Below are 26,310 nucleotides of genomic sequence, written 5' to 3'. Positions count from 1 at the left end.
AAGGTGTCTTCTGAATGGCGCCAATGTCAAATAATTTTGGAATAGTAACAGAAATGCAAGTATGTTGATATTAAAAGACGGTCAAAGGTTGTTGGAATTTTTTATTTCACAATGATACAGATAGATGGATTGATATGTCCATGTGCAAAAGGGAGCTGCATAACCATTTTGGTGGGATTCATATTTGCATCCAGATCCTGGAATGAAAGCTGTTCAAAGCTGACAGCAGAGGTTGCTGGCAATTTTCTCCCTGCTTATCATCATCTGCACTGGTTCTCCTGCTTAGCGTTTTACCCATGTGCAGTGAGATTCAGTGTGGGGCTATGCATGTGGAACAACTGTTTCATATGTGCAAAGCTCCTAACTGATAGCTTGATGATTTTCTAGTACTGTGTATAGAATTGGTTGCTTCTTTTAGTGTGGCTGAAATGTTGATGAATTGAATGGGCTCTTGTTCTAAAGATCTTTAAAGTATGTGCTGGTTTTTTAAACACATATAGGTGTTCACCAGGTTGGGTTTTTTTTTTAGATCTTCTTTTTCTATAGTCAAAATCTGTGAACTTAATGGAAGATCTTCCATTGTCTTCCATTGCTGGCTTTTATATGACACTTATATGCAAATAGAACAAAACAAATACACCTAGAGCACAGAATCTTTGCTCTGTGTTTGTGATTATATATGGAAAGAAGGCACTTGGGAGCATGATGTATTTCTTTCTGACAGGATGGATTCACATGACTACTTGATGTGTGGATGTGGCTTTCTTGTCATGAAAAGACTTTGTGTGACAGTAACATGCCATGAATGTTCCATATAGTTGTAGCTTTCAGAAGTAAAAGACACTAATCTGAATCTAGCCTCAAAGTCTTCCCATGGCAAGAATATATATTAAAAGGGCTTTATGATGATGATGGTGATGAAAAACTGCAATAGTTTCACTAAAGAGGTTTAAATAGAATTCACACCTTATTTTTTTCTTTACATAATGCATATGAGAGGTTGGTCCAGATTGCACATATCATGCACACAATACCAAAATCAGTTTACTGGATTACTATTTTGCATTAAATATAATATATCTAGATATGTGTGATATGTGAAGTAAGGTGTATACATATGTATGTATATGGATATTTGGCCTCTTCAGTTAGTCCATTAATACATTTATAAAGAAATAGAGTGGGCATATAGTTCAGTGAAAAGCAAATGATAGTGTGAAATAAATAAGTGTTTGTGGATATTCAGTAGTCACAACTGACAAAAAAGATAACAAAGAAGAAGTACGGTATAAAAATGCATGTTCTGTGTACCCAGTCATTCCACATAAACTAACCTTGTTCAAATAAATGCTTATTTCATTCACTGTGCACATATGTTTTAACTGTTTTCGGCTATAATTAATTGTCATGTCATGCCAACTAAATCCTCAGTAGAATATCAGTGTTGCCAAAAACAATACAAAAGGTCATTAGAAGAAAATGAAATATAACTGAAAATAAATTGTTTTCACCAGTGAGTAAAGTTGCATTGCCAACATGGAAAACGTATGGCTGATTTATTATTGCTGATGCATATTGTGCTGAATGCAGGGGTTGGTGGGAGTGTTTTTGCTCTTTAGTCTATAACAAGTTTGGCAGCACCAGCTAGAATGTTGGAAACGTTCTTCTGCTTAAAGTGAGTTAGAACCAACCAGCAATTTCAGAAAATGTAGCAATATTCAATGAACTCATTTTTCAGGCCAAGATCCATGTAAAAGCAATCCATGTCTGCATGGGGGCACTTGCTATCCACGTGACTCTTTCTACATCTGCACTTGTATGCCGGGTTTCAGTGGTGACCAGTGTGAAGTAGGTAAGAAGCGAGCACTTTGTTGGTAGCTGAGTGACTAATTATTCAATGTGCAGATCAGGAATGGGCAGCACAGTAGTGTACAGCAAGGCTTAAAGAAGACTTAGACTGGATTTGTGTGTGTGAATGAGTTTGCATATGCCTAAGCAGTTAGATAAGCACTCACGCACTCACCAGCACTGTATGCTCAACTCACCCAGCAAATGCAGCTTATGTGTGGGAATAAGTGTGCATGTGCCTATGCAGGTAGATGAGCATTTGCTCGCTTCCCAGCTTTGTGCACCCAGTTCTGTGCATGCTCAATCCACCCAGCAAAGGCAATGTGTGTGCGGGAAGAAGTTTGCATGTGCCGATCTGCTCAAGAGCCATCAAAGGATGGTTGTATCATCCTTTGATAGGTTGTATCAAAGAAGGACATGAAACATGCATTTTTTATATGGTTTCTCGTGTGGCTCTGGTCAATAGCTCCATGGAAGTTGCTTCATAAGAACATAAGAAGAGCCATGCTGGATCAGAACAAGGGTCCATCTAGTTGAGCACTCTGTTCACACAGTGGCTAATCAGCTGTTGACCATGAACCCACAAGCAGGATACAAGTGCAACAGCACCCTCTCGCCCATGTTCCCCAGCAGCCGGTGTATATAGGCATACTGCCTCTGATACTAGAGGCAGCACATGGCTATCAATGGCTCCTAGTCCTGATGGCTATGTGCTACCTCCAGTATCAGAGGCAATAAATGTATATACACCAGTTGCTGGGGTACATAGACGAGAGGGTGCTGTTGCACTGTGTCCTGCTTGTGGGTCCCTGGTTGACAGCTGGTTGGCCACTGTGTGAACAGAGTGCTCGACTAGATGAACCCTTGGTCTGATCCAGTATGGCTCTTCTTATGCACTTATGAAGCAACTTCTTTTCCAGCCATTGAGAGCCTTCACCTCCAGTTAGGGCATCAGATTAATAGAACCTTGGAGGTGGGAATGCTGAATCCCTGTGGAGAAGATTCATTCTTGAAAATGCTCATACCCTTTACAACTTCCACTCACAGTCTGCCTTGCCATCCTCATTTACTGAAGACCTATTAAAGAAATGCCTCCTGAGTGGCTGTTGCAAGCAGACCATTCACTGAATGACTGACTGATAGTCATTCAATGGTGGTTAGCTGCATGATGACAGAAGCAATGTGATAACGGTGAAATTCCTTGCAATGATGGCCTCTGGGAGGAGTGGCTTTACAGCTATTCAATCAGCCCATGAATCCGGGTTTCCCGACTTTTGGTGTCCTATTGTAGAAAGTATGTATGATTGGCTTCTTGTTGCCTGGGTAGCAAGATAAAAGGACAGTGGAAATAAATGGCAATGGCTACAGCCGTAAATGAATTCTATGTACTGCAGCATACAGAAGTTCAGTATTTCATGGTCACAGGTTAGACCAGGTTGGACCTTTCAAATCGAGGTAATTATCCAGACTTTTTTTTTAAAAAAAGAATGAGCTGCAATAATCTTTTCCTCAACAATACAAGTTGTGACAGGTAGAGACTGAGGATAGAGGTTACAGACCCAGCAGTCATACAGGATGAGTCCCAGAAAAGTGCAGGTGTGTGCATTTTATTTAGAAGTGTTCTTACATTTCTGAGATATAAATACTGCCCAATGTTGAAGAAAATGGTTAGATTCTTTTGTATTATGATGTCTTAAATCAATCAATGGATACTTCTGATTTGATGTGATTAATATGTATAACTATCCTTTAATTTGCAAGCGAGGCCAACTATTTTAAATTCATTTGCAATTTTCTCGGACAGACATGGATGAATGTCAATCCTGCCCTTGCAGAAATGGAGCCACATGCATTGATGGTGTCAATACATTTACTTGCCTTTGTCTTCCAAGCTATGTTGGGGCTCTTTGTGAAAAAGGTGAGTGATCAGTTTGAAATTCATAATTAACTCAGTCCAAATTAAAATGTAATCAAATATGCAAATTTGGCAACAAATCAATCCTCCATTAGGATGGGATGAATGCATTTCACTGATTTAATTTCAAGTATTTTAATATTGCTTTTCATCAAAGCAGTGTACAGTAAATATTAAAATCTGTATCATAAGAAGAGGTAGCAAATAAAACCACCAAAATAAACTCAGTTGTCAGGGAAAATAAAAAATACTCCCCCACTTTTTAAGCTTTTGGTTTCTTGCTCTTCAGTTCTTCTGTCTTTCTTCTTCCTGCTGCTAATAGTCTTATTTGAAATTTTTGCTGTAGTCTGCATTACTTAGGTAGCCAATGCAGATGCTGTAAGTAAGATGATTTCTTTAAGCCCGATTTTAACATATTATTTTCCAATATCTGGCTTCAAGAATGATAATTAATATGCAAACAGAATCCCATTTAGCTTCCACAACTCAAAATTGGTCCTTCAATGTAATTTGCTGATGTTTAACCTCTTTTAGTATAGATTTCGATTACCTGAATACAAGAGTTAAGTGAATGTCATAAATTTGAATTTTTAAAATGTCATTTGCACATTGGTTTTGATGAATCATTTCTCATATTCTGTGGCTGTGGATGCAGTGCAAACCTAAGCATGTTTACCTAGAAGTAAATCCAGTGGTGCTCAGTTGGCTTACTCTCTAGTAAGTCTACTCAGGTCCACTGACCTGGGTGTCAGCCCCATTCAACTCAGTGGGACTTAAGTTTGAACAGACACATGTCTAGGACTGTGCTGTAAATGTTAATGGCTTTTGATTACAAAAAGACTGGCATCCAGGCTGGTGTCAATGAAAAGAAGATGGACAGTTCCAGGAGGCACTTGGGCATTCTCTGAGACCTGGGGAGGAGAGGGAGCTTCAAGGATCTAGTGGGATCCAGTGTGGAGCCAATGCAGTTGGGGAAGCAGAGCATCTTACATTTTGGGGAACAGCCTGGAAGAACTTGACTAGTCATGGATAGAGCCTGGTGGCAACATCTGTTTATCATTTTTTCAGCTCTCAAATCTAGTTACCTAACGGAATCCTTTTTTACCGCTGTTTGGCAGCCCTAGCCTTCACTGAGATCCTAGAATGTGGGTAGGATGAGCTCAAGTCAGAGTGCAGAAGCGCAAAGGGACTGAAGTCGCACAGGACTTTGCATTGAAAGTGGCACACCTGCCATTTTCCAGAAGCCTTTGCAGTTATCTTCATTCTTAAAAAGAGTGAACATCCTCTGCTTCTTCATCGTGGTCTATGTGCATCACACACACATGGGCTCTGCGCTTGCATGGTGCTTCATTCAAGAAAATTCCATAGATGAGCATTATGGCCAGGACCCTCTCCCCCTATTATGCAACGTGCATGACCGAAAGGTTCCCACCCAATACCTCAGTTCCCTAAGACCGACATTGTGGCTCAGAACCAAGAAGTTTTCTTTCTGTATCAGTACCGCATATAGGCATAGACACCGAAGCAGGGAAAGGCGGGTGGGTTGTGTGAATGCACAGAAGACCACTCGAAGAACTACCGTTTCAGGTAAGCAACATGTCTTTCTTCATCGTTGTCTCTGTGCATCACACACAAGCTCACTTACCAGAGGTGGGTCAGTGTCTAGAGTAGAATAGATGACAATACAGCTCTGCCAAACGAACAATCCGCCCTGGCTCATATATCCATACCATAATGCTTGACGAAAGTCAAAGGTGTGGACCACATTGCTGCTCTACAAATTTCAGGAACAGAGACTCCCTTCTCAAAGGCAAAAGAGGTTGCTACAGCTCTAGTGGAATGAGCCCGCACCAGCGCTGTCAGCATCAGTCCTGCCACCTCATATGCCGTAGTAATTGCATGATCTATCCAAGACGCTATCCTCTGAGATGACACTGGAAGCCCTTTGTGCTATCCCGCATACCACACAAATAGACGAGGGGACTTTCTGAAAGACTCTGTTCTTGATTTGTATAAAGCTACAGCCGTCTTGTCATCTAGAGTATGCAACGCCACTTCAACATCCGTCTTAGGGTCAGGGAAGAAAGAACGAAGCACAACGTCTTGGTTTAAATGAAACTGTGAAATGGCCTTTGGTAAAAACGAAATGTCCGGTCTCAACACCACTTTATCCCAATGGAAAGTTAGGTATGGTTGAACGATGCGAAGAGCTGCCTGTTCACTAGCTCTCCTAGTGGATGTTATAGCCACTAAAGGGACTGTTGTAGCCATTTTTTGTAAACCGCCCAGAGAGCTTCGGCTATGGGGCGGTATATAAATGCAATAAATAAATAAATAAATAAGCAACTTTCCAGGAAAGCAGTTGTACCTCTACTCTAGCTAATGGTTCAAAGGGATTTGTAGAGAGCACCTTTAACACCACCAATATACCCCAAGACAGAACCCCAGGCATAGGATTAGATCCAGAACTCATTTTGTAACCCCTTGAGAAAGCGCTTTGCCGTAGGGTGAGAGAAAACTGAGAAACCATTGATCGGTGGATGTAGAGCTGAAATAGCAGAAAGATAAACTCTAATGGAGGTAAACTTAAGTCCTGGTCAAACAACATTAACAAAAACTGGAGAACTTGAGGCAACAACGCCTCATTTGGAATAAAATTATGAAGTTCAGCACACTTTGAAAACTCCGACCACTTCCGTTTGCAAGATCTATGGGTTGAGGGTTTTCTGGAGGCATTCAGAATGTCCTGTATAGCCTGTGATATGTCAGTTGAAGGGTCATCTGTATTTTCCACATTGTCGTGCGTAATAGGTGTAGGTCTGGGTGCCTCACCTGGCCTCGCTGTTGAGTGAGAAGGTTCAGCTTCTGTGGTAACTTGTAGTATTGCCTGCATGCTAGTTTCATTAGCAGGGAAAACCATGGTTATCGGGGCCACCATGGTGTCAGGAAAATGCATCTGGCATTCTTGACACCAATCCAGGAGACCATTCTCACGATGAGCAGAAATGGGGGATAGGCGGCGCAGAGCCCATGTGTGTGAACGCACAGATGACCACTTTCAGAACTGCAGTTATAGGTAAGCAACGTGTCTATCTCTTTAGATGAATGCTTTCAGTAGAAAGCATGTGGTTTGTTGGATGACAATAATAAAAATTAATAATAAATAATACATATACTACTGGGATGAGGTTTATTGGAGGATTTAGTTTGAACAAGCCCTGGGCAATAGTTGGATGCGGTTCACAGATTCCAGATAAGTAGCCAGTAGTGCTGTGATAATCTGTTATGTTAAAAACAAAAGAAGAATCTTTTGACTAACAAATTTATGGTTGCATAAAATTTTGTGGATAGAAGCCTTCTTGATCAGATGCAGACAAGCTCTACTAGGTGTTATTTAAACTATTTAACTCAGCACGTGAACAGAGTGTGGGGCTGTGCTGCATAGTTCAGTCATCATGATGAGCTGCGTGGGGTGACAGCCCCCAGCGTTCATGGATACAGCAGGAGGGTTATACATGGACAGCCTTCCTATGAGCCATCACAGCACACTATTGCCTGAATGACATGGTGGGCAACCTGCCATGTGCAATGTCAGGGGCGGGCTACACAGCATGGTCCCAGTCACATGTTGTAACAGTAGTTTATAATGCACAAATATGGCCGCAGACTTATCTTTGGTTGGCAAATCTCACTGTACATAAATACAGCAACACCTTTGTCCAAAATGGGTTTAGCACCTTGGATAGCTTCTTTAGAGCTCTGGCTGGTTCTGAGTGAAACCCAGAATGCTATCTTGGCCTCACCAAAATCAGAGGCACCAGTCTCCACAATACAATACAATACAATGGTGTAGAGGAAAAATGTAAATGGTAGAGTCAAAGGTTGTGAAATACAATCTAGGTACAATATAAGACAATCATCCTCACATTGCTGTGTAAATTTAATACCTGTAGTTGGGAGAAAATTTGGACCTGGTTGAGTCCTGAACAAAACTAAGAAGACTTTCCCAAGTTGACATCATGTTTTCTTTCCTTCTGTGTCTGGGTCTTAAGTCCTGTGGTCATGAGGCATAAGAAACATGTTAACATAACGACTCTCATGAGCTGTTAATTACGTAGTATTGCCATGGGCTTCCCAGCTCTGTTTTAACATCACCCCCCTGCCCTGCATTTGGAAAGGTGGTATTACTGAATAAACATGTGTTTCTCAGCATGGGTTTTTCAGTCCTGTCCAAAGGTGTAATAGGGAAATTTCCCAGAAGAAGAATGAGCTGAAAATTCTAATGGTGCAAGTTGTACACTTGCCCTCAAATGTAGAAAAATACATCTCCTTCTTTTTCCATCTTGCTTTGACTGGATGTACTCACCAGGAGAACAAGAGTGTCCTCCAGTCATAATTACATAAATATTGGCAGGTTTCAGGCTTGCCTTTCATCCTAAGCCTACTGGGTGAAAGGCTGTGAATTTGCAAGTGCTTAAAAAAATATCCATAAGCCTGAAGGGACCTTTTTTGGTTTTATTTTCTTAATGTTGAAACCCCAGGCATAGGATTAGATCCAGCACTCATTATGTTTCAGTTTTTCAGTAGTCTAGCGTAGGCTGGAAATGCCTTCTGAAATCAGGTTTTTAATACAAGAATTTGACAATGTTTTTACAGCAGAAGGTTATTTCTGAGAATATATTTCCCCAACAAATCCATAATACTGTAACGGCCTGAAAATCATAGTAGCTTTAAGTTGTACTTTATGACCATCCAGGGAGTTCATTTGAGATGGTTAGTGGGAACATATTCTAGTTTGTCAGTCTGAAACAGACCTCTGTTCGTCGATGTTGGAATCTAAATTTCCTCCACTCGAAATCCTTTGGTGGTTTGGGACCTCAGAAGGGCATTCACTGCCAGTTTTTTTTTTCCATTCTAGCAGACAATTTAAAAAAATGTATTGGCTACTCAAATGGTTATCTGGAAAACAGTCTGGATTTCATGCCATTGAACCTGATTTCACTGGATCTAAAGCAAAGCCAAGAAGGCGGAACATGTATTTCTGTGCCACAGAAAGGCATAGGTGAATGTTTGCTGCTTGTAATTGTGTATGCCTTGCAGTCTTTGTTATTTTTCCAGAATGCATGATTAATTTGCGGAGGGAGGGGGGGAAATCATTTCCCAAGTGGTTTTTGTGAAAGCTTGATCTTAAAGTGGAAGATGTGATAAGGCAGGGTCCTCTGTAAGGTCACATTATTGTATTTGTTTGTTTGTTTGTTTATTTATTTATATCCCACCTATTTCCCAATACTGGGACTCAAGGCGGTCTTACAAATTAAAACATGTATAGTTAAAACAGAAATATACAAAAATTAAAAATATAATTAAACATATTACAATATTAAAACATTTAAAACATTTAAAATATAAATACTTAAAAACACACACCAATATATACATAACACATAAACAGAAGTCCAGCCTACTTCCCAAAGCCTGCTGAAACAAAAAAGTTTTAATCTGCCTCCAGAAGCACACCAGGGAGGGAGCCAGTCTAGCTTCCCTGGGAAGGGAGTTCCAGAGCACCAGGGCAGCCACTGAGAAGGCCGTCTCCCACGTTACCACTAGGCATGCCTGTGATGGTGGTGGGAGCGAGAGAAGGGCTTCCCCTGAGGATCTCAGGGTACAGGCAAGCTTGTAAGGGAGAATACGGTCTTTCAAATAACCTGGACCCGAGCTGTTTAAAAGGTCATAACCAGCACTTTGAATTGTGCCCAGAAACAGACTGGAAGCCAGTGGAGCTGTTTTAATGGGAATTGTATGCTCCCTGTAACCAGCCCCGGTCAACAATCTGGCTGCAGTGACATCAGAGCGAGATCAGAACTAAGGAAGAGGCAAGAGCTAGAGCAAACCTAGTGGAAGTGCTGTAATAGGGAAACTCCAAGCTCCCTTGCTGTTTACTGCCTTTTCAACTTCCCTCACTTCTGCCAATAAGCAGTGAGGGAGCTTTCTGAATACTGCTCTTTGGTATGTGACAAACAATGGATTGAATGTGTTCATTTGGCAGAACAGACTGTGGCTGCGTTCAGACAACATGATAACCAATGGTGGTTTAAAATACTTGACGGTTGGTTATTTAAGCCACCATGGGTTATCATATTGTGTGGAGGGAAACCTTTTAACTAACGGCTGGATAGTTGACCGAAATAACCAGTGCAAATAATGCTGTGCAGAGTTGGCTAATTGAACCACCACTGGTTATTTCCTCAGCCATCGTTGGTTATTTCATCAGCCACAGAGTTGCAAGTCAAGAGTGGTCAAAGTGGTGGCCGCTGCTCTAGTCTAGCCAGCAGGATAGGTTTTTGGCAGCATTGGCTAATGGGATGCTAGCGGAAGGACTGAGGTGGGGAGAGGGCAGGGGATGAGTGAGTCAAGCCCAGTGAGCCTAACAGCTGCCAGAAAACCCTCCCTTCATCTAGATTACTCTATGTCACCCTGCACCAGCGATACCATGGGATTGGGTGGCAGAGCGGCACCAACTTGGCGCAGTTAAGACAACCCGCAGGTTCTAGTATTACTGGACTTATTCTTGTCTAGTAGTGGCAGTTAAAGATGCCTTGAGTAACTGAAAAAGGGAGCTCATAAAAGTGAGCTCCCCTGTTTCATTACTTGTGAGGAAGTGAGAATTGAGCGGGGTACTTTCTTCATACTCCTCCCCCTTCCCATGACCTCCCCCCCTAGCAGAAATTGATGCAAATAGTGGCATGTTTCCACATGGGATGTTGAGCCCAGACATCCAGGAGCAAGAACGCCACTGTTGCTGCTGCCATGTCCTCCTTCCAGTGTGGTGGGTTCTTGTGTGGCACAGAAAGAGGGAAGTGTGTCAGCACTAGACACCTTGGGTGATTGTGTGAGTTCTTCACATGTGCTTCCTTGGAGCTCATGGCAAACATCGATCTTTTGTGCATAGCCACTTGGAACAAGTGCAAACTATCAAGCATCTTCAGGGCAAATGAAGGGAAGTCTTAAAGCCCTAGTGGGAATGAGCTTTTCAAGGATTTAAGGGACGTATAATCAGGCCTTGCATTGTTATTTCTCAACACTGAACCATTTCTTTACCATCAAACAACTGATTAGCTGTACACAGTCTCCTTGATTTTGGTATACTATGAAGCAATGTGGCACGATTTGTATATTTATTCCAAGATTGTTGAACCAGAGTAGAAAGTATAGTTTAGACTAGCATCTGTTTCTATTATCCTTTTCACTCTGCTCGTATTTGTATAGCACAGCTTTTTTCTTTTGGTGGCTTTTTCCTGGCAGTCTAATAGCTTAGTTGCTTTAAAGTCTTCGTGTGTGTGTGTGTGTGTGTGTGTGTGTGTGTGTGTGTGTGTGTGTGTGTGTGAGAGAGAGAGAGAGAGAGAGAGAGAGAGAGAGAGAGAGAGAGAGAGAGAAAGTAAAATGGAACGTTCATGTGCCTGAATCTCAGCAGACCTTCCTTAGCTTACACTGTTTACTAAAGGCAAATGTGCATTTGAATCTGCTGCCAAAACTGCACAGATGCAATTATAAGTAGACGACCCTTCTTGGCACAGTTTACTGCCAGGCATGGCTCGATTTCATTTCTTTTTTCCTCCTCTCTTCTCCCCGCCTTTTCCCCTAAGCAAACTCAGTGATTTCTTCATTAGTAGAAGTGTTCAGTTTTATGAAAGAGTTCGCTATTCAAATATTTGTGATTACCTTTGTCTCTGTCCATCAGCTTTCTTCTGGAATTCACTGTTGTTTGGGAAGAAGAGAAGCAGCTCTTTTTGGAAACCATTTCTAGATGAGTTCCCACAGCTGAGAAGGACTGGGAGGAAGTGGGTGGGGTGGGGGAAGCCATGCCACTTTTTCAAGGCAGCTAGCTAAATTAGACTCACAAGTTCTTACTTTGTAGGCTTTGGAACACAGGGAGCTGCCTCATGTGGACTCAAGCCATTGGTCCATGCGACATCACAAACCCTTACACTAGGCCCGTCGCATAAACCCTTCTCAGGCCAAGCACCACCACTTGAAAACCTGAGGGAGGGTTAATTAAGACCTTTCCCCTAGCTATGAGGGAAACAGGTTTAATATAGGATCTCTTCTAAATATACTGTGGGTATAATCTGGTGTGGGTGTTTAATAACTGTAAGGCAGGTAAGTAATGCCAAACTTACATGTGGTATTTGGTAGCTAACAAAATAATAATAAGCTTATTGTTATTTTTATTTAAATAAAAATATAATATTTCAATCCTGCCTAATCTAAACTCTCCACACACCAACCACTTCACTCTCTTTACTGCCTACTTACTAACATACCCTTCCTTTGGAATGCCTCTTTAGCCCTGTATATTCTAGAGGCTGTATGGGGTGACACAAAGGTTACAATAGCTTGGGCAGAGTAGTAGTTGTAAAAGAGGTATCCCCTGTCTTGAACTGGATTGCTTTCATAATAGTTGTAATTGTAATTATTTTAACCTGTCAGTTAGCAACACTTGTCTCCCTGTTCTTAATTTGGCTTGCTTTTATAATTACTGTATCTTGCTTTTATCATTACTGTATTTCTAGCTATTTTTTAACCTGCTGGTCTATGACCATAATAAATTTGATTGATTGATTGATAGTCTAAATACTTGTTCTTGTATTTTGAACGCATTGGTTTGGGTCTTACCCTCTGGAGTAAAAAGCAGGTTCCCATTCACATGGAGCTGCACCTATGGACTTTACAGGCATAGGGTTGCCTGTGTAGCTTGAGGTCGATGCTTTTTGCGGAGTTTTACAAAAGGCCTCTTGTACGAAAAGCCTGCTTAATGTTCGGTTTGTGTGCATGTAGGGTCAGTTCAGGGGATCATCTCGTATAGGTCAGGATGGGGCCTGCTGCTATGATCCTGCTTTTCCATTGTCATGCATTCCTTGTACTCTTTCAAACCTTTTGAACAGTGCAAGAATAGACCAGTTGGTCTTAATTTGTGCCTTAGATTCAAAGCTCCTGGTGACTTCTTGGCTCCAGTTTTGCTTTGAATGAAGCACAGATCTGAGAAGAATTTAAAGATTATTGACCACATTTGCATCCCATGCTTTCTCTAATGACCTCTGGGATGCACTCATGGGCACTCCTGTTTTATGCTCAGAACTATCCTGTGAGGTAGATTAGGCTGAGCGAGACCTGCCCATGCCCACCCAGTTAATGGCAAGGCTGAAGGCAAGGGAAACCCAGCCCAGGTCTTCTCAGCCTAAATCCACTGACTTTGATAATAATTGCAATGCAAACTTTCCTTTCCTGGCATTTTCGGAGGCCTTTTTTAAAGAAGTCAATAGAGCCATTCTCACAAATTTGTTAAAATAATTACCAGTGCCCCAACTCTAAAACACAAAAAAACAATACCTTCCTCTGTTCGGAGTCCAGGGAGTATAACTTTAATACAATGTTTGGAAAAGTCTATCCATGCTGTAGATGTAAAGAGATGGTGTGTGTATAAAGAGATTTATATATTACACTCAGCATACTTAAATAAAAATGAACTTCTGCACTCTAATGACTCTTGGGTTTAGTGAAACACCTTTAAAACACCGTAAACATGCCAAGCAGCACTTAGGTTCTTACGTAATCCATTGTGACTAAGAACGCCTAGGATGTAGTAAAAAAAACTAACAGGTTTCTACATGCATATGTGGGTTGCAGTTGATTGATTTTTTTATATCTAAATTATGCAATTAATTCAAGAAATGTATTGGTTTCTCCATGCTGAGAAGTTTTCTATACTTTAAAAAGTCAACCAGTCTATATTGTATATGGACCTTACACTAAGAAGCTGTAGAAAGAGGATAGAGTCCCCTAGGGACCCTACCTTTTTGGAATGTTGGTAGAGAATTACATGTTTGAATGCTCCCCTATAATGTTTTTTAAAATGAAATGCCCTCCTTTCTCATAGAAAGCTACTATGTCAGGAAGAAAGCTGCTAATTCAAGACGGCAATGTCATTTATTCATTCAATTTATGCCACCCTATAGTCCAAACACTCAGAGTGAAATACGTAATACAAATAAATACAATAAAACCAATGATAAAACACATTAAAAGAAATTTTGAAAAGTTTTAAAAGCAGCATCAATAAATTAAAATACTCTTAAAAGAAGAGATAAAGATACAAGCAGATGGAACACAGGAAAAGATGGTTTTGAAGTGCAGCAGTAAATATATAAACAAATGGCAGTTAAGGTTATTTTTAAAGGCTATTTAAATGGCTTGGGAGAAGGAAAGGTCTTCTCCTAGTGCTGGAAAGCCAACTAAGTAGCTGACAGGCGGACCTGTCTAGGAAGGGCATTCTACAATTTGGGGGGCCAACACAGAAAAGGCCCTGCTCATGAATAACCAGCAACTGAATTTCAATATGTGGGTGCAATCAGAGCTTTCTGTAGGTTGGAAGTTTTGAGTTGCATTTAAACTGCTGTGTGCAAAATCGTGCATTGTCCTGGAAATAGCTCATCCTCCATGAACATGCTTAACTCTCCTAGGCTTTGAAGGGAAATAAAAAGAGTTATAAAAAGTTTATAAAACTTTCCCTCATAACCTGTACAAACAAACAAAAATGGAGAGAAAACAACAAGGGGGCTGGAAGCAAAAAAGAATTGGAGCTTGAGGTGAAACAATTTAATTTAAGATAAGGTGTCCCAAACATGTTTTGCCGTTATGGCCATAGCTAGATGGGGCGATATCCTAAGGCGATCCCCGGGATCGTCCCTATGCATTCAAATGACGCACAGGGGATCCCGGGATCAGGGAAGGATGATCCCTCCCTTGCCCTGGGACCTCACCCTGCCCTTTGAGCTTGCCTTTTCCGCGGTCTCGGGCTGAACGTGTGTGTGGGCATTGCGGTTTGTCCTGGCTCCTCAAGGAGCTTGGACCCACACATGAGACGCATTGGGGGGAGTGGGGATTTTTTTTAAAAAACCAAACACCTTCCTTTGAGCGCACGACTGCTCGTGCACATATTCTGTTTGTTTTTTTAAAAGATAATGGCAGGCGCGAAGTCCTCTCTTTCGGAGGTCATCGCACGCCTCGTGTAAACTGTGGGGGGATCTCCCAATAAAAATATCACGAGATCTTCACCCCTCCGTCGCACAGTACCAGGTAGGTCTAGCTGAGGCCATTGTCTTCCTTAGAGGAAAATGACTGAATTCCACTCATTACAGTAGTTTATTCAGACTATGAACAAGTAGCCAGAAAATGGCTACAAAGTGCAAGATAGTTGGGCCCCAATCCAACTAAGGTTAGTTGTGAATAATTCCAATCAAAGTCAATGGAGCAAGTTTGTCATAACTAAAGTCCCATTGGTTTCAATGAGACTTTGAGTGCAATCCTGTGCATATTTAATCAGGAGCAAATCCCAGTGTGTTCAATAGGGCTTACTCCAACTTAAGTGTGTGTAGAATCTCACAACTACCAGTTTAATGTGGACCATACCCCTGAAATGTAGCCTGGGAAGTTGAAAAGAAAATCCCATCTTACATAGTTGTATGGTCTTTTTAAAAGTATATTTTATGTGGATTTAAAATGGTTCAATACCACATGGAGTTTTCTGGCTGGAAAGCTGTTTATAAATAATGAACATAATAATTTAAAAAGTAAATACTCACAGTTTGTAGACAGCTCAAAGGATATGTTCCATTGTATGATAATAATTTTTAAAAAAACCATCTGCAAAGGGAACACTGGAATTTTAGGCCACTTGTCGGCTTCTGCACAGTCTTCATAGTATAATTGACATGAAGCCATTAAAACGTGCTAAGTTCCAAGTTTCATGTTTGCTTCTTGTTAGCAGAGTAGAGTTATTGGCTGATGCAAGTGCTTCTCTACTGAGCATTCTTATTGGTACCATGTGAGGATAGACAGAGGGCATTTCATTATTTTATGTTCCAATTTTACAGCTGCCTTCAGAAAATAATCCCTTGCGTTTATTAAAATATTCTCCTTCAGGGACCTTTGTATTATTATTTGGGTCATCTTAATCTCTCCTGAGGTAACGCTCCAGCTTTGCATCTCTGACTGCACAATGACAATGCTTTTTCTCCAGAACTATTTGCAGTCATCAGAATGTTTTGATGAAGCGGTGGAAGAAAAATCACACACACACACACTGCATTTCCAGATTGGGTCCCAGCAATCCACCTGGATCTTCTTTCTAGTTATAATTTACTTGTCTTCTTTCTGTCTTATGATCCAAAACAGGCCCTTGTCCAGCAAAAATTATTCCTGAAACTAGTGGAACAAATGAGCTGCTAATAACACAATATTGGAACTGTAGCCCACCCACCCTCTACACAATCTACAAAATATAGACCCAGTCTTCAAGCTAAAAGGCTTTATTATGCCAATGGCAAGCTTTTCCACAATGCAGATTCAGTGAAATCCAAAGACTGTGCTGGGGCCTTAATCGCTCATGCTGAGCTCTTTATTAGGGAAGGCTTCCGCAAGGTAGAGATGCTGTAGCCAAATTGACAATAGGCAGCTATGGCAAAACCTGAAAGACGGCTGAAGGTACTTCAGTGAATGGCTATTCTGGCAGAACACCTCAAACCACTCCGTAACTCCACCCTCTTATATCACTGACATGCCCTTATGTTGATGAAGTCATGCCCCTCCTCCTTGTCAAAGGGGTCATGGTTTCCCAGCGGAGAGGGGTGGTATCAGCCTAGGCCACCTGTTTGTCAAGGCTTTGGGAAGCTTCTTCCTGAACTCCCAGGGAAGAATTTCCTCTCCCACTCTAGTTGTTCTACTTCTGGCTCTGAATCAGAATCATCAGAAACTGCAGGGCTATGGGCTTGATCCTGACACTCAAATCCTGTTACACTGAGAGCCCACCCAGATGTAACAGGGCAGCCACTGGTATTTTATCTAACTGGGGGTTGTGGTATCTACTTTTTACATGAAAAAGGAGCACATGGGGGAGGGGAACAAAGTCATTGCCCCTCTCCCACTGTGCTCCATCACTTCAAACACCCCACCCCCCAACCCCCACCCCCACCCCCACCCCCAGCCAGCCAGCCAGCCAGGCTCAGTTCCAATATCTGAGTTCAGCTGAGAGAAAAGTACTTCAAGCAATGGAATTCAATGAGGTAAGATAGAGTAGGTTTCCCCCTTCCCCTATCAATGTGCTCCATATTCTGTAAATACTAGGAGTTGTATCAAACAATATTCTTCTGCCAGTGAAATAGACACTGGTGGTAGATTGAATTACCCCTCCCACCTGCAGCTCCCCATGTTCTCTTCCAAATCTGCTCCGGAGGATTAGGGGTCCCTCTGGAGCAGATTTGGGGAGCAGGCTGGGGCAGGGGCTGGAGGAGGGAGGAAGGAAGGAAGGAAAAGGAAACACATTACACATCACTTATATAATGTGAATAAATACTAGCCTGTGATATCTAGTTTGGCCTTAAGTCATGAATAACTTTTCCTGAGTTAGGGCTGCAGTGTTTATGAGCATTAATAGTGAATTAATTTTTGTGAACTGCCCAGAGAGCTTTGGCTATTGGGCCATTAATAAATAAAATTAATGGCAGTGAATTCACTTTGATTAGGGTGACCATATGAAAAGGAGGACAGGGCTCCTGTATTTTTAACAGTTGTATTGAAACAAATTTCAGCAGGTGTCATTTGTATATATCAAGAACCTGGTGAAATTTCCTCTTCATCACAACAGTTAAAGCTGCAGGTGCCCTGCCCTCTTTTAAATCTGGTCACTCTAGTATAGCTCCTGCAGCTTTAACTGCTGTGATGAAGAGGGAATTTCACCAGGTTCTCCATATATACAAACGACACCTGCTGAAATTCCCTTTTCTATGCAACTGTTAAAGATACAGGAGCCCTGTCCTCCTTTTCATATGGTCACCCTACTTTAATCTCTTTGTTCATAATTTTAGGGATCAAGGATGAATTTTCTCCCAAGCCAGATTTGGTGGCCAGGACTCTGGTTCAATCTACCTCTAAGGTTAATTACACAGTCTGGATATATTAAAATCAGTGGTGACTTTACCATTGGTTACTTGGGTAAATTTGACTATCCTACACTATCCTATCCTACACTATTAGCGGATCATGCTGTCTGTTCATATGACATAATACAACAATGGGTTTTATTCCTTATGTGTGATTTTATTATATGGATTAATGGGCTACAGCTTGTTTAAACATGGTGACTAATTGCAGGGAGCTGATCTAGAAAGTCCCCTCCAGTCCTATATGTTTATGACTCTATAATTGAATAATAGATATTGGGGTAAATGGATGAGCTTTAATTGCCAAGTATAGGGTGCAGTTCTAGCTAAAGGATGGACCCATAGGATCAGGCTGCCCAGTATGTGTAGGGCTTACAGCCTCATTTATGCTCTCTTTTTCCTATGAAATTTTAAATAACATTACAGTTGTTTAAGGTTTACATAACAGAGATGGGAATGTCTTTTTTTTTTTTTTTTGGCAATTCCACATGAAATGTGGCATTTGGCATGTGGTGTACAATTCCTTTCTGCTTTCTTGCACTAATAGTTGAGATTATGCATTTGGAAAAGTAGGGCCCATATTCCAAAAAGCTGTATATGCAAATTAAACAGCAACAGCTTCTTTTGTTGAAGAAGTAACACTTGTAGATCATTCAGATTAGGATGCTTTCTGCTTCTAAAATACTGAAAGCCTGCTGCAGTTATGAAATCTTCTAAGAATGTCCTGGTTTCATGCATAGCTGTTGCTTGTGAATACGTATTAACTTCTTTGGTTGTTGATCTTTGTCCTCAGAAGAAGTTGGTATGCATGGGCTGGAGGTTCTGGTTACAATGTGGCTAACTATCAATCCCTTGTGATCTCCAGCCATTTTGCCTTTGTTTTCCATACCTCAATAAAATTCACTTTTCCAGACCACTCTTACTTCTTGCTCAAAGCTGGGAACCAAAGATCAGACCAGACAAAGAATAAAGCATGATGCACACTTATTACATAATTAACACATGGACTTAAGTGTTATTTACATGTTCTATTTAATTTTTTGAATGTATTTGAGTTTTCTTTATGCAGGTCACCTTGGCATTGAATGTTTCTGTTTGATTTATTTTGATTCTGACACAGCCAATGGGAGGCCTTTGGCATCGTCAAGCCATGTTCAGTTTAAGAGTTTTGCACTTTTTTGTTGCAGATACTGAAACCTGTGATTACGGGTGGCACAAGTTCCAAGGACAGTGCTACAAATACTTTGCCCATCGCCGCACATGGGATGCAGCTGAGAGAGAGTGCCGTCTCCAGGGCGCCCATCTGACTAGCATCCTGTCTCACGAAGAACAGCTCTTTGTGAACCGTATGTGGCATTTCGATTCAATGCTGTACCTCAGGATGAAATGACTGTAAAGAAAAATACCCACCAGGCCTCTAAATATTTTCTTTATGTATTCCTTTCTAAAAATGTGTGTTATCATTTATCCTTTAAAAAGAGGACCTTTTGTCCTTGACCGCTACTTTGTCCCTCTCATTCCAGCTCCAGAGTCTGTCGTACTCATTAGCTGGGGTGGGAGAAATTGCTGATCTTTGAAGGAAATAATATTTTACAATCCTAAAGAATTTAGTTCATGAGAAAAAGACATTAGAGGAAAACTTAAGCGAGGCGTTTTATTCCGAAAACTTTTATTTTAGATATGTTTTTTTAGACAATCTCCTCTCCAGGCACTTTAAAATCTACTGTTCCTCACAGGGACAACGTTATCACTCACTTTACATTCTGTTACAAGTAGCTAAGGTTTGTTGCCGTCCCAGATACTGTCTGAAAAACCAGACTATAATTCCAGGCCAATGCACACAATATTTGCTTCCAAGTGCTCTTCATTAGCTATGTTAATGTTTGGGTAAGATGTTCAGTCCCTGAGCATGTTCTTGGAAGAAATCACCTTAGGCTTCTTTGTCAAGTTTGCGTTGCCTTCTGAGAAGCTGCTAGGTTGTTGATTGTCTGCCAAGTAAATTGGCACATCATTTTAAAAAAAATATTTCTGAAAATGGTTTCAGGGGAATATGTTCCTGAACAGATCAGTGCACCACTATGGCACAGCAGAATATTTATTTATTTATTACACTTATATACCGCTCGCATAGCCAGGGCTCTCTGGGAGGTTTACAGAAATTCTAAAATTAAGATAAGAGAATATGATAGATAATTAAGGCATAGAACATTAACTTGGAAATATTATGGTTATTTGTAATTCATCACAATTTCTGTTTTTCTACTGAACGTGCAAATAAAATGAATATGGGGTTCAAATTAACTCTTTGGGCACAATTCCACTATTCACAGGGCATCAGTGGGCACACAGGGATACAAATACACAGGTGATGTTCTGTTTTTACCTAAGCCAGGAGATGCTCTACATATGCAAAGAGGATTTACTACAGTGTACACACAGCATTCTCTGATACAAAAAGAACAGGACAGGCTTACACATCAGAGCATAAAATATGCATTCAACCACTCACATGCATACTGAAGCTGTTGGATCACAGTATGTGTGTAATGTGTACAGCCATGAATATCTCATTTCAAATATGGTATAATAGAACTGGGAAATTATAGCAGAGGACAACAGTAGTGACCAGGATGTGTGTTCATAACTAGACCACGGCACAATCTAAGATCATGCGCTACAATGTTGGGCCTAGATGGGAGACTACCACAGAACTCCATGTATGCCACCCTAAGTTTTATACTGAAAAAATGAGGGGAAATATATACATAAATATGGTTGAATTATTGGTTTTATACAAAACAGGCCATTGTCAAGTACAAATTATTTAAATATAACAATCTGGTAAAGCAGATTTATGCAAATAAATGTAACTACCTAGCATTTTATAGGGCAGTGCAATCTGAAAAGGAACTCTACTTCTGTTTAGGGCAGTCATCAGAAAAATGTGAGATAAGTTAAAAATATCACTTTTGAAAACATTTTTATAAATACGTTCAGCTTCAAAAAAGGTGGGGGAGAGCTCTGTAAATATTCATTTGTCTTCTAAGTTTAAGAAGAAAAAACACCAGGAAGCCTGATGCAGTTCATGGAAATGCTTTCATTTTAAGACAATTCCCTTTTATGGGAAAGTTAGTAAAAATATCTCCTTTGTTTGCTTTGCCTCTAGGTATAGGACATGACTACCAGTGGGTTGGCCTAAATGATAAGATGTATGAAAGTGACTTCCGCTGGACTGATGGCAGTGTGCTGGTAAGAGACCTATGAAATGTTTCTGGGAAATCTTTTAGAAATGGTGACATTGCTTTTGAGAAAAGAATATAGGTCAGGCTACATGAACAATGGAGGGATGTGTTTGCTAGCAAATAGCTAGCCAGTTCAGATGTTGTAGCATGGCGGCGGCTTCTTCTTCTTCTGTAAGGTTTAACATATTAATACCAAGTTTATTCTGGATTTGAACCTCATGGAGTGTCATACTTCAGAAGTCTGTACAGAACCTTCCTCACTTATGGGTTTCATTTAGAACTTTAAAGGAGCTATTCAAGCACCTTAGATACAGCTCCTTTAGAGTTCTGATCACTTGTGACTGGAACCTGTAGCAGATACACTGCCCCACTGACATCAGAGCCACCAGCCTCCACTGCTCCTCTTGCCCAAGCTTCATTCCACAGAAACTGGCTACCTGCAGCTGGAAAAACAGGGGGTCAATGTGCTACTTACCAGTCACTGCCTGGGATGCATTCCGCCTTGGAGACTAATTGGGTTGGCCTGGGAACCTTCACCCATTGAACTGGGCGAACTGTAGCAGAACTGCTGCACTGCCTTAAGTGCAGATGCTTAAGACAAAATGCTATGTTGCTTTACAGAGTATAAAAATGAAGCCAGCAAAATACAACTTCAGCTCACTCAGCTGTCCTTTCCATTTTAACACGTGGCTTTGTTTCATCCAAATCGGAATACACCCTTCTGTATGACAATCAGGTGATTTATAGCAAGTTGAAAGTACGCTAATATAATGGCTACGCTTATTATTTGCCTTCTGGTGTTAGGAATCTAGGGAAACATCTGTTCCTTGCGTTGCAGGCATACTGGCATGTGCTATTTCTGCATATCAGGGGTGGCAGCTTCAGAAAGAAGTTACTGCAGAATCTTGTCTTGATTCTTGAGTTGATCAGTGGGCTGGATTTTTGTTGTTGAGGGATCCATTTCTTTAAGAGCTGCTGTTTGCTGCAGTATTAAAAATAATGAAAATGGAGAGCAAGCCTTCCCCCCTCTCTCATGTGCCCCAAGGCTGAGATGCTTTATGGCTGGAACTAATGCACTTTATTGTGCCTAGAGGCACAGTCTCCCTTGGAGTGTGGCAGGAGGGAGCTTGTTACTACCCACACACTCTCCCACCATTCCTCTTTCATTTTTGGAAGCCAAACACATTCTGGCGGCATTATGGACTTGAATAACCTTGTTCTCCACTTCCCCTGTTTATTTTTCCCCTACCCTTGCATGATTAAATGCATTCTAGTGCCCCAAGTATTGTATTCACAAGATCAGTCTGTCTTCAAAATAGTCAGTATTAAACATGTGATAAACCTCAGTGTTGGAGAGCCAGGAACCACATGACACCAACTTCCAGACTTCAGGAAATGGAATCCTAATTCAAGGCTTGTGGACACACCTGGGTGTTAAATTTTAGTTTTAACTTTGAGATGAAGAAGAGAAGGAATTTTGTGAGCAGAATAAGGCCATCTGCCAACAGACCTCTTTAAAAAAACTTCCTTCCATTTTTTTTTTCCTTTGGAAACACTCTAGGCGTTTCTTGAACTCATTTGTACTCATTGTTTCAATAGCTTTTACATGATAAATTATTCCTTATGTTGCTTCCTCTTCACATGCAAGAGTTCCATTCTATTTCCCCTCCTATACTTGGTTATCATGTTTGAATTATTTTACCTGATTTCAACCATTTAAAGTTCAACCATTAATGAATCGTCACATGTTTGCAGAGGTAGCAGAGGAGCCTTCCATGGCTATATAAATTGGAAAACTTCATTGACATAGAGCAAGAGTTGGCAATTTGGGAGTGTTCAGGGGCCATTTTTGCCCTCCTGCTGCCCCCACGGGCCATTTTCACTTCCCACCCCCACTGTCAGCATTTCTGCTGCTGCTGCTGCACTGCTGAATTCTGTGACAGCAGCAACCCCTGCAACCCACCTGGCAATGTGCCACCGATTTTTGGTGGCCAACCACTACAGGAGGCCAAAACGTCTTTCAACTGGAAAACCAGCTACATCTGGCCGTTTTAGCCTTCTGTAGTAGTTTGCCACCAACATTTGGTGGCAAACTGCCAATGTTTTTGTTGCTGCCATCACTGCAAAATTCAGTGGTGGTGGTAGGGCACAGTGGTGGTGTTAAAGCCTTCAGTGTCTCCCCAGCCAGAGCTGGAACAAACTCTACTGAGTTGGTTGCAGCAGACTCTGAGTGGAGGGGCTAACCAAAACGTAAAATAATGAAGAAGGCGAGGGTTCTAGCACACAGGTTTCAGTCCAGTGGGTTCAGGCTAAGGTAGGGGTAGTCAAGATAGCAGGCAAAGGTCAAAACACAGGGAGTCAGATACATGACATAGTCCAGAAGTACATCAAGATGGACTCCAAGCATCAGTAGTACAGAGGGTCAGTCACAAGGCAAGATCTGAAAAGTAAGGTACAAAGCACTGGAGCTGATAGAACGATGTTGTTCCAGCACTGCCTAGGCAGACACTGAAGGCTTTTAACACCACATGATCATCTGAACCAAGCCGTAGTGTACGAAGTAGACCTAAATTACATGGCATGTTATTTCTTGGTAAACTCTGATATGAGATATACTCAGTCATGTGATGAACAAACAAACAGATCTGCCATCTATGTAGCAATGTAGAAAGGTTTTGGTGATAAATGCTCATGCTAAAAAGCATGTCTAATTTGAAATGCATTTACTGTTTAAAAATATTACTGACTTTACTAGAGTAATTGTTTAATGGAAGATTCCTGGCAGCAGAATTCAGTACATGAAATGGCACTGGATGCAAATCCCCCACTCCTTACTTTTGACTACCTAGTATTTTTGCCTGTGAAAATCAATAGGTCTGAGCACTCAGCAGGACCTGTTGAATTAATGGAAATTGCAGCTGATGAAAACTCATGAAAAGCAAGTCATACATTCAAGTGGTGCACATGTGATTTTCATGAAGTATAGCTCATATGATCTGAAGCTTAATGGTTTGGGGAAGATGGAGATTAAGTCTGGTGCTGAAGTCCTGTGGTTTTCAGAGATAGTTTAGCCAGAATTGGCATACATTTGCAATGAGATGTACGTCCAGGTTTAGTCAAGACAGTTTGTATGTAAGACAGGATATGTAAGTTTAAGTGATAAAACACAACTGTAGGCATCTTAATAATAATTTCAGGATACACACAAAACTGGATTTTGAACATCCAAATTAAAATGGAACTTGTTTTGAACTTCATCGTAGTTCAATTTCACATGAAATTTCATTTTAGTGTTTTCACTCAAGCAGTTGATCAGGACCTGTTAGACACACCAGTTATTTATTAGCCATTGAGTGCTCTTCTGTTAGCCATTACATTTTGCCAGTGCATGGAAGACTGGGCTACTCTCACCTGGGGAAGTAAACTATTAGTAGAACATCTATTTTGATAATACAGTAGTATTCTATTGAAAATTTCTTCATACAGTCTTTCTACAGTATCTTTGTACAAGTAAGGAATGTGTTATGTGGTTAACTGAATAGTTCATAAAGCAATGTGTTAGATGACATGTGGAGTTAAGAGCCTACCTGTTCATTTTTAGAGTTCGTGGGTTACTATTTCCCATGGAAATTATCAGCTGTTGGCAGTCTACCAGAATTAACAACTGTAAAAATACCAGACTTTGCAGTGCATTTTTTTTTCATACAGTGACTGGAATGTATATGAAGTTAACAAAAATAATTCCAGTAAGTGGAGTAAGCTTCTAATCCATGAGGATTCATTGACAATCAAAGCTTTGGAGGAAAAAAATGCTTAGGTCATTGCAGATCCAACTACGAGTAGTCACACTGGAATCGTTCTTTATGGGCCAAGCAAAATTACTTTCATCCATCTGTCCAGTAATACCTCAAATTTCACTAAAGCTTTTTTTTCAAAAAAGTCTGGGGAAACCACCCAAAAATAAGAGAGAGAGAGAGAGATTCCTAGTATCTTTCACACTGGACATGTCTGAAATTCAGCAGGGTTTTCTACATAGGCAGAGATCTAATTCTCTTTATCGAGTCGATGGCCCAGCTTTAAAGTGGCTTTATTACAATTGATGCAGCCATATACATATAAAGGACTAAATTCAAAACAAAAAGCAAGTAAGATTTCTGACCAACGTAAAGGTATAATCTCCTTCATCTCTTGCCCAAGGTCCTTTGAAAAGGAACTCCCAGTTATAGGATGGGACTGTACTTCAGAATAAATGATAAACATTGGTTTAGGTCCAAGCCTTTAAAAGCTTCAAAGAATAATACTCAGGGATCTTAAGAAATAAAACTCCAAATCTGTTCCAGCTTGGCAGGATGGCCCAAGGAGGAGGCATCCATCCATCAATCAGTCAGTCAGGCTCTGTCTTTGGTTGCTGACACTTCTAGATGAGACAAATGTTCTGTATGGATATAACTCCATGCAGGAAATGATGTGTCTCCATATGTTTGCCATCATGTGAGAAATGACTCACAAATCTACTTCACTGTGTGTACACACCACACACCATTGTCACTGCCAACTGAACATGGCTGCTGTTTATCCATGGAAAAAGTAAACTTTTATTTTATTTTATTTCTTATTATTGCATTTAAACCCTCCTTTTTCCCCTCTAAGGAACCCAAGGTGGTGTACATAATCCTCTTCCTCCTCTCCATTTTATCCTCACAACAACAACCCTGTGAGGTTGTGACTGGCCCAATGTTACCCAGTGGTTTTCCATGGCCGAGTGGGGACTAGAACCCAGATCTCCTGACTCCCAGTCCAATACTTTAGCCACTACACCATACAAAGTAAACATATAGGTTTGTCACATGCACGTTTCCTACATGAAAGTGATATGTACACAAGTGAAGGGGACTATTACCATCCTTTTTATGTAGAAGGTCCCACTTTCAGTCCCTGAGATCTGTAGATAAAGGATTAAGTTGTAGGTGATGGGAAAGACCTTGCCTGAAACCCCAGAAAGCTGCTGTCAGTCAGAATAGATGACACTGGGGTAGATGGACAGTAGTTTGACATGAAGGCACTTTTCAATGTTTCTAATGTACTTTACATGAATTGGCAATTAGAACCTCCCATATCAAGGGAAAACACCTTTGCTGTAGAACCAGTTCATGTCCACATGCAGAATCAACTGTCACAGAATCTTTAGATCTGGATCATTTACATGATCCACATGTACTGATCCCTATATACTGAAGCAAGCTAAGATCTTATTTGAGTTACCAGATACATTTGTCCACACTTATTTCTTCAGATGTTCTGACTGGAAAGC

General features: G+C 40.8%; 1 protein-coding gene across 1 annotated transcript in view; it reads left to right on the top strand.

Annotated features, from left to right (window-relative positions):
• Positions 1-26,310, top strand: part of VCAN (versican) — a 149,247-nt gene that overhangs the window by 96,794 nt on the left and 26,143 nt on the right. Inside the window, exons 9-12 of the mRNA XM_063129648.1 lie at positions 1,739-1,852; positions 3,653-3,766; positions 18,945-19,103; positions 20,924-21,006. Of these exons, the coding sequence (XP_062985718.1) occupies positions 1,739-1,852; positions 3,653-3,766; positions 18,945-19,103; positions 20,924-21,006 (470 nt within the window). The remainder of the gene's footprint in view (positions 1-1,738; positions 1,853-3,652; positions 3,767-18,944; positions 19,104-20,923; positions 21,007-26,310) is intronic.

This window comes from Elgaria multicarinata, chromosome 6, assembly GCF_023053635.1.
Source record: "Elgaria multicarinata webbii isolate HBS135686 ecotype San Diego chromosome 6, rElgMul1.1.pri, whole genome shotgun sequence".
NCBI classification, from domain to species: Eukaryota; Metazoa; Chordata; class Lepidosauria; order Squamata; family Anguidae; genus Elgaria; species Elgaria multicarinata.
The sequence above is the reverse complement of the archived record's forward strand: the minus strand, read 5'-3'. Positions and strand labels throughout refer to the sequence as shown.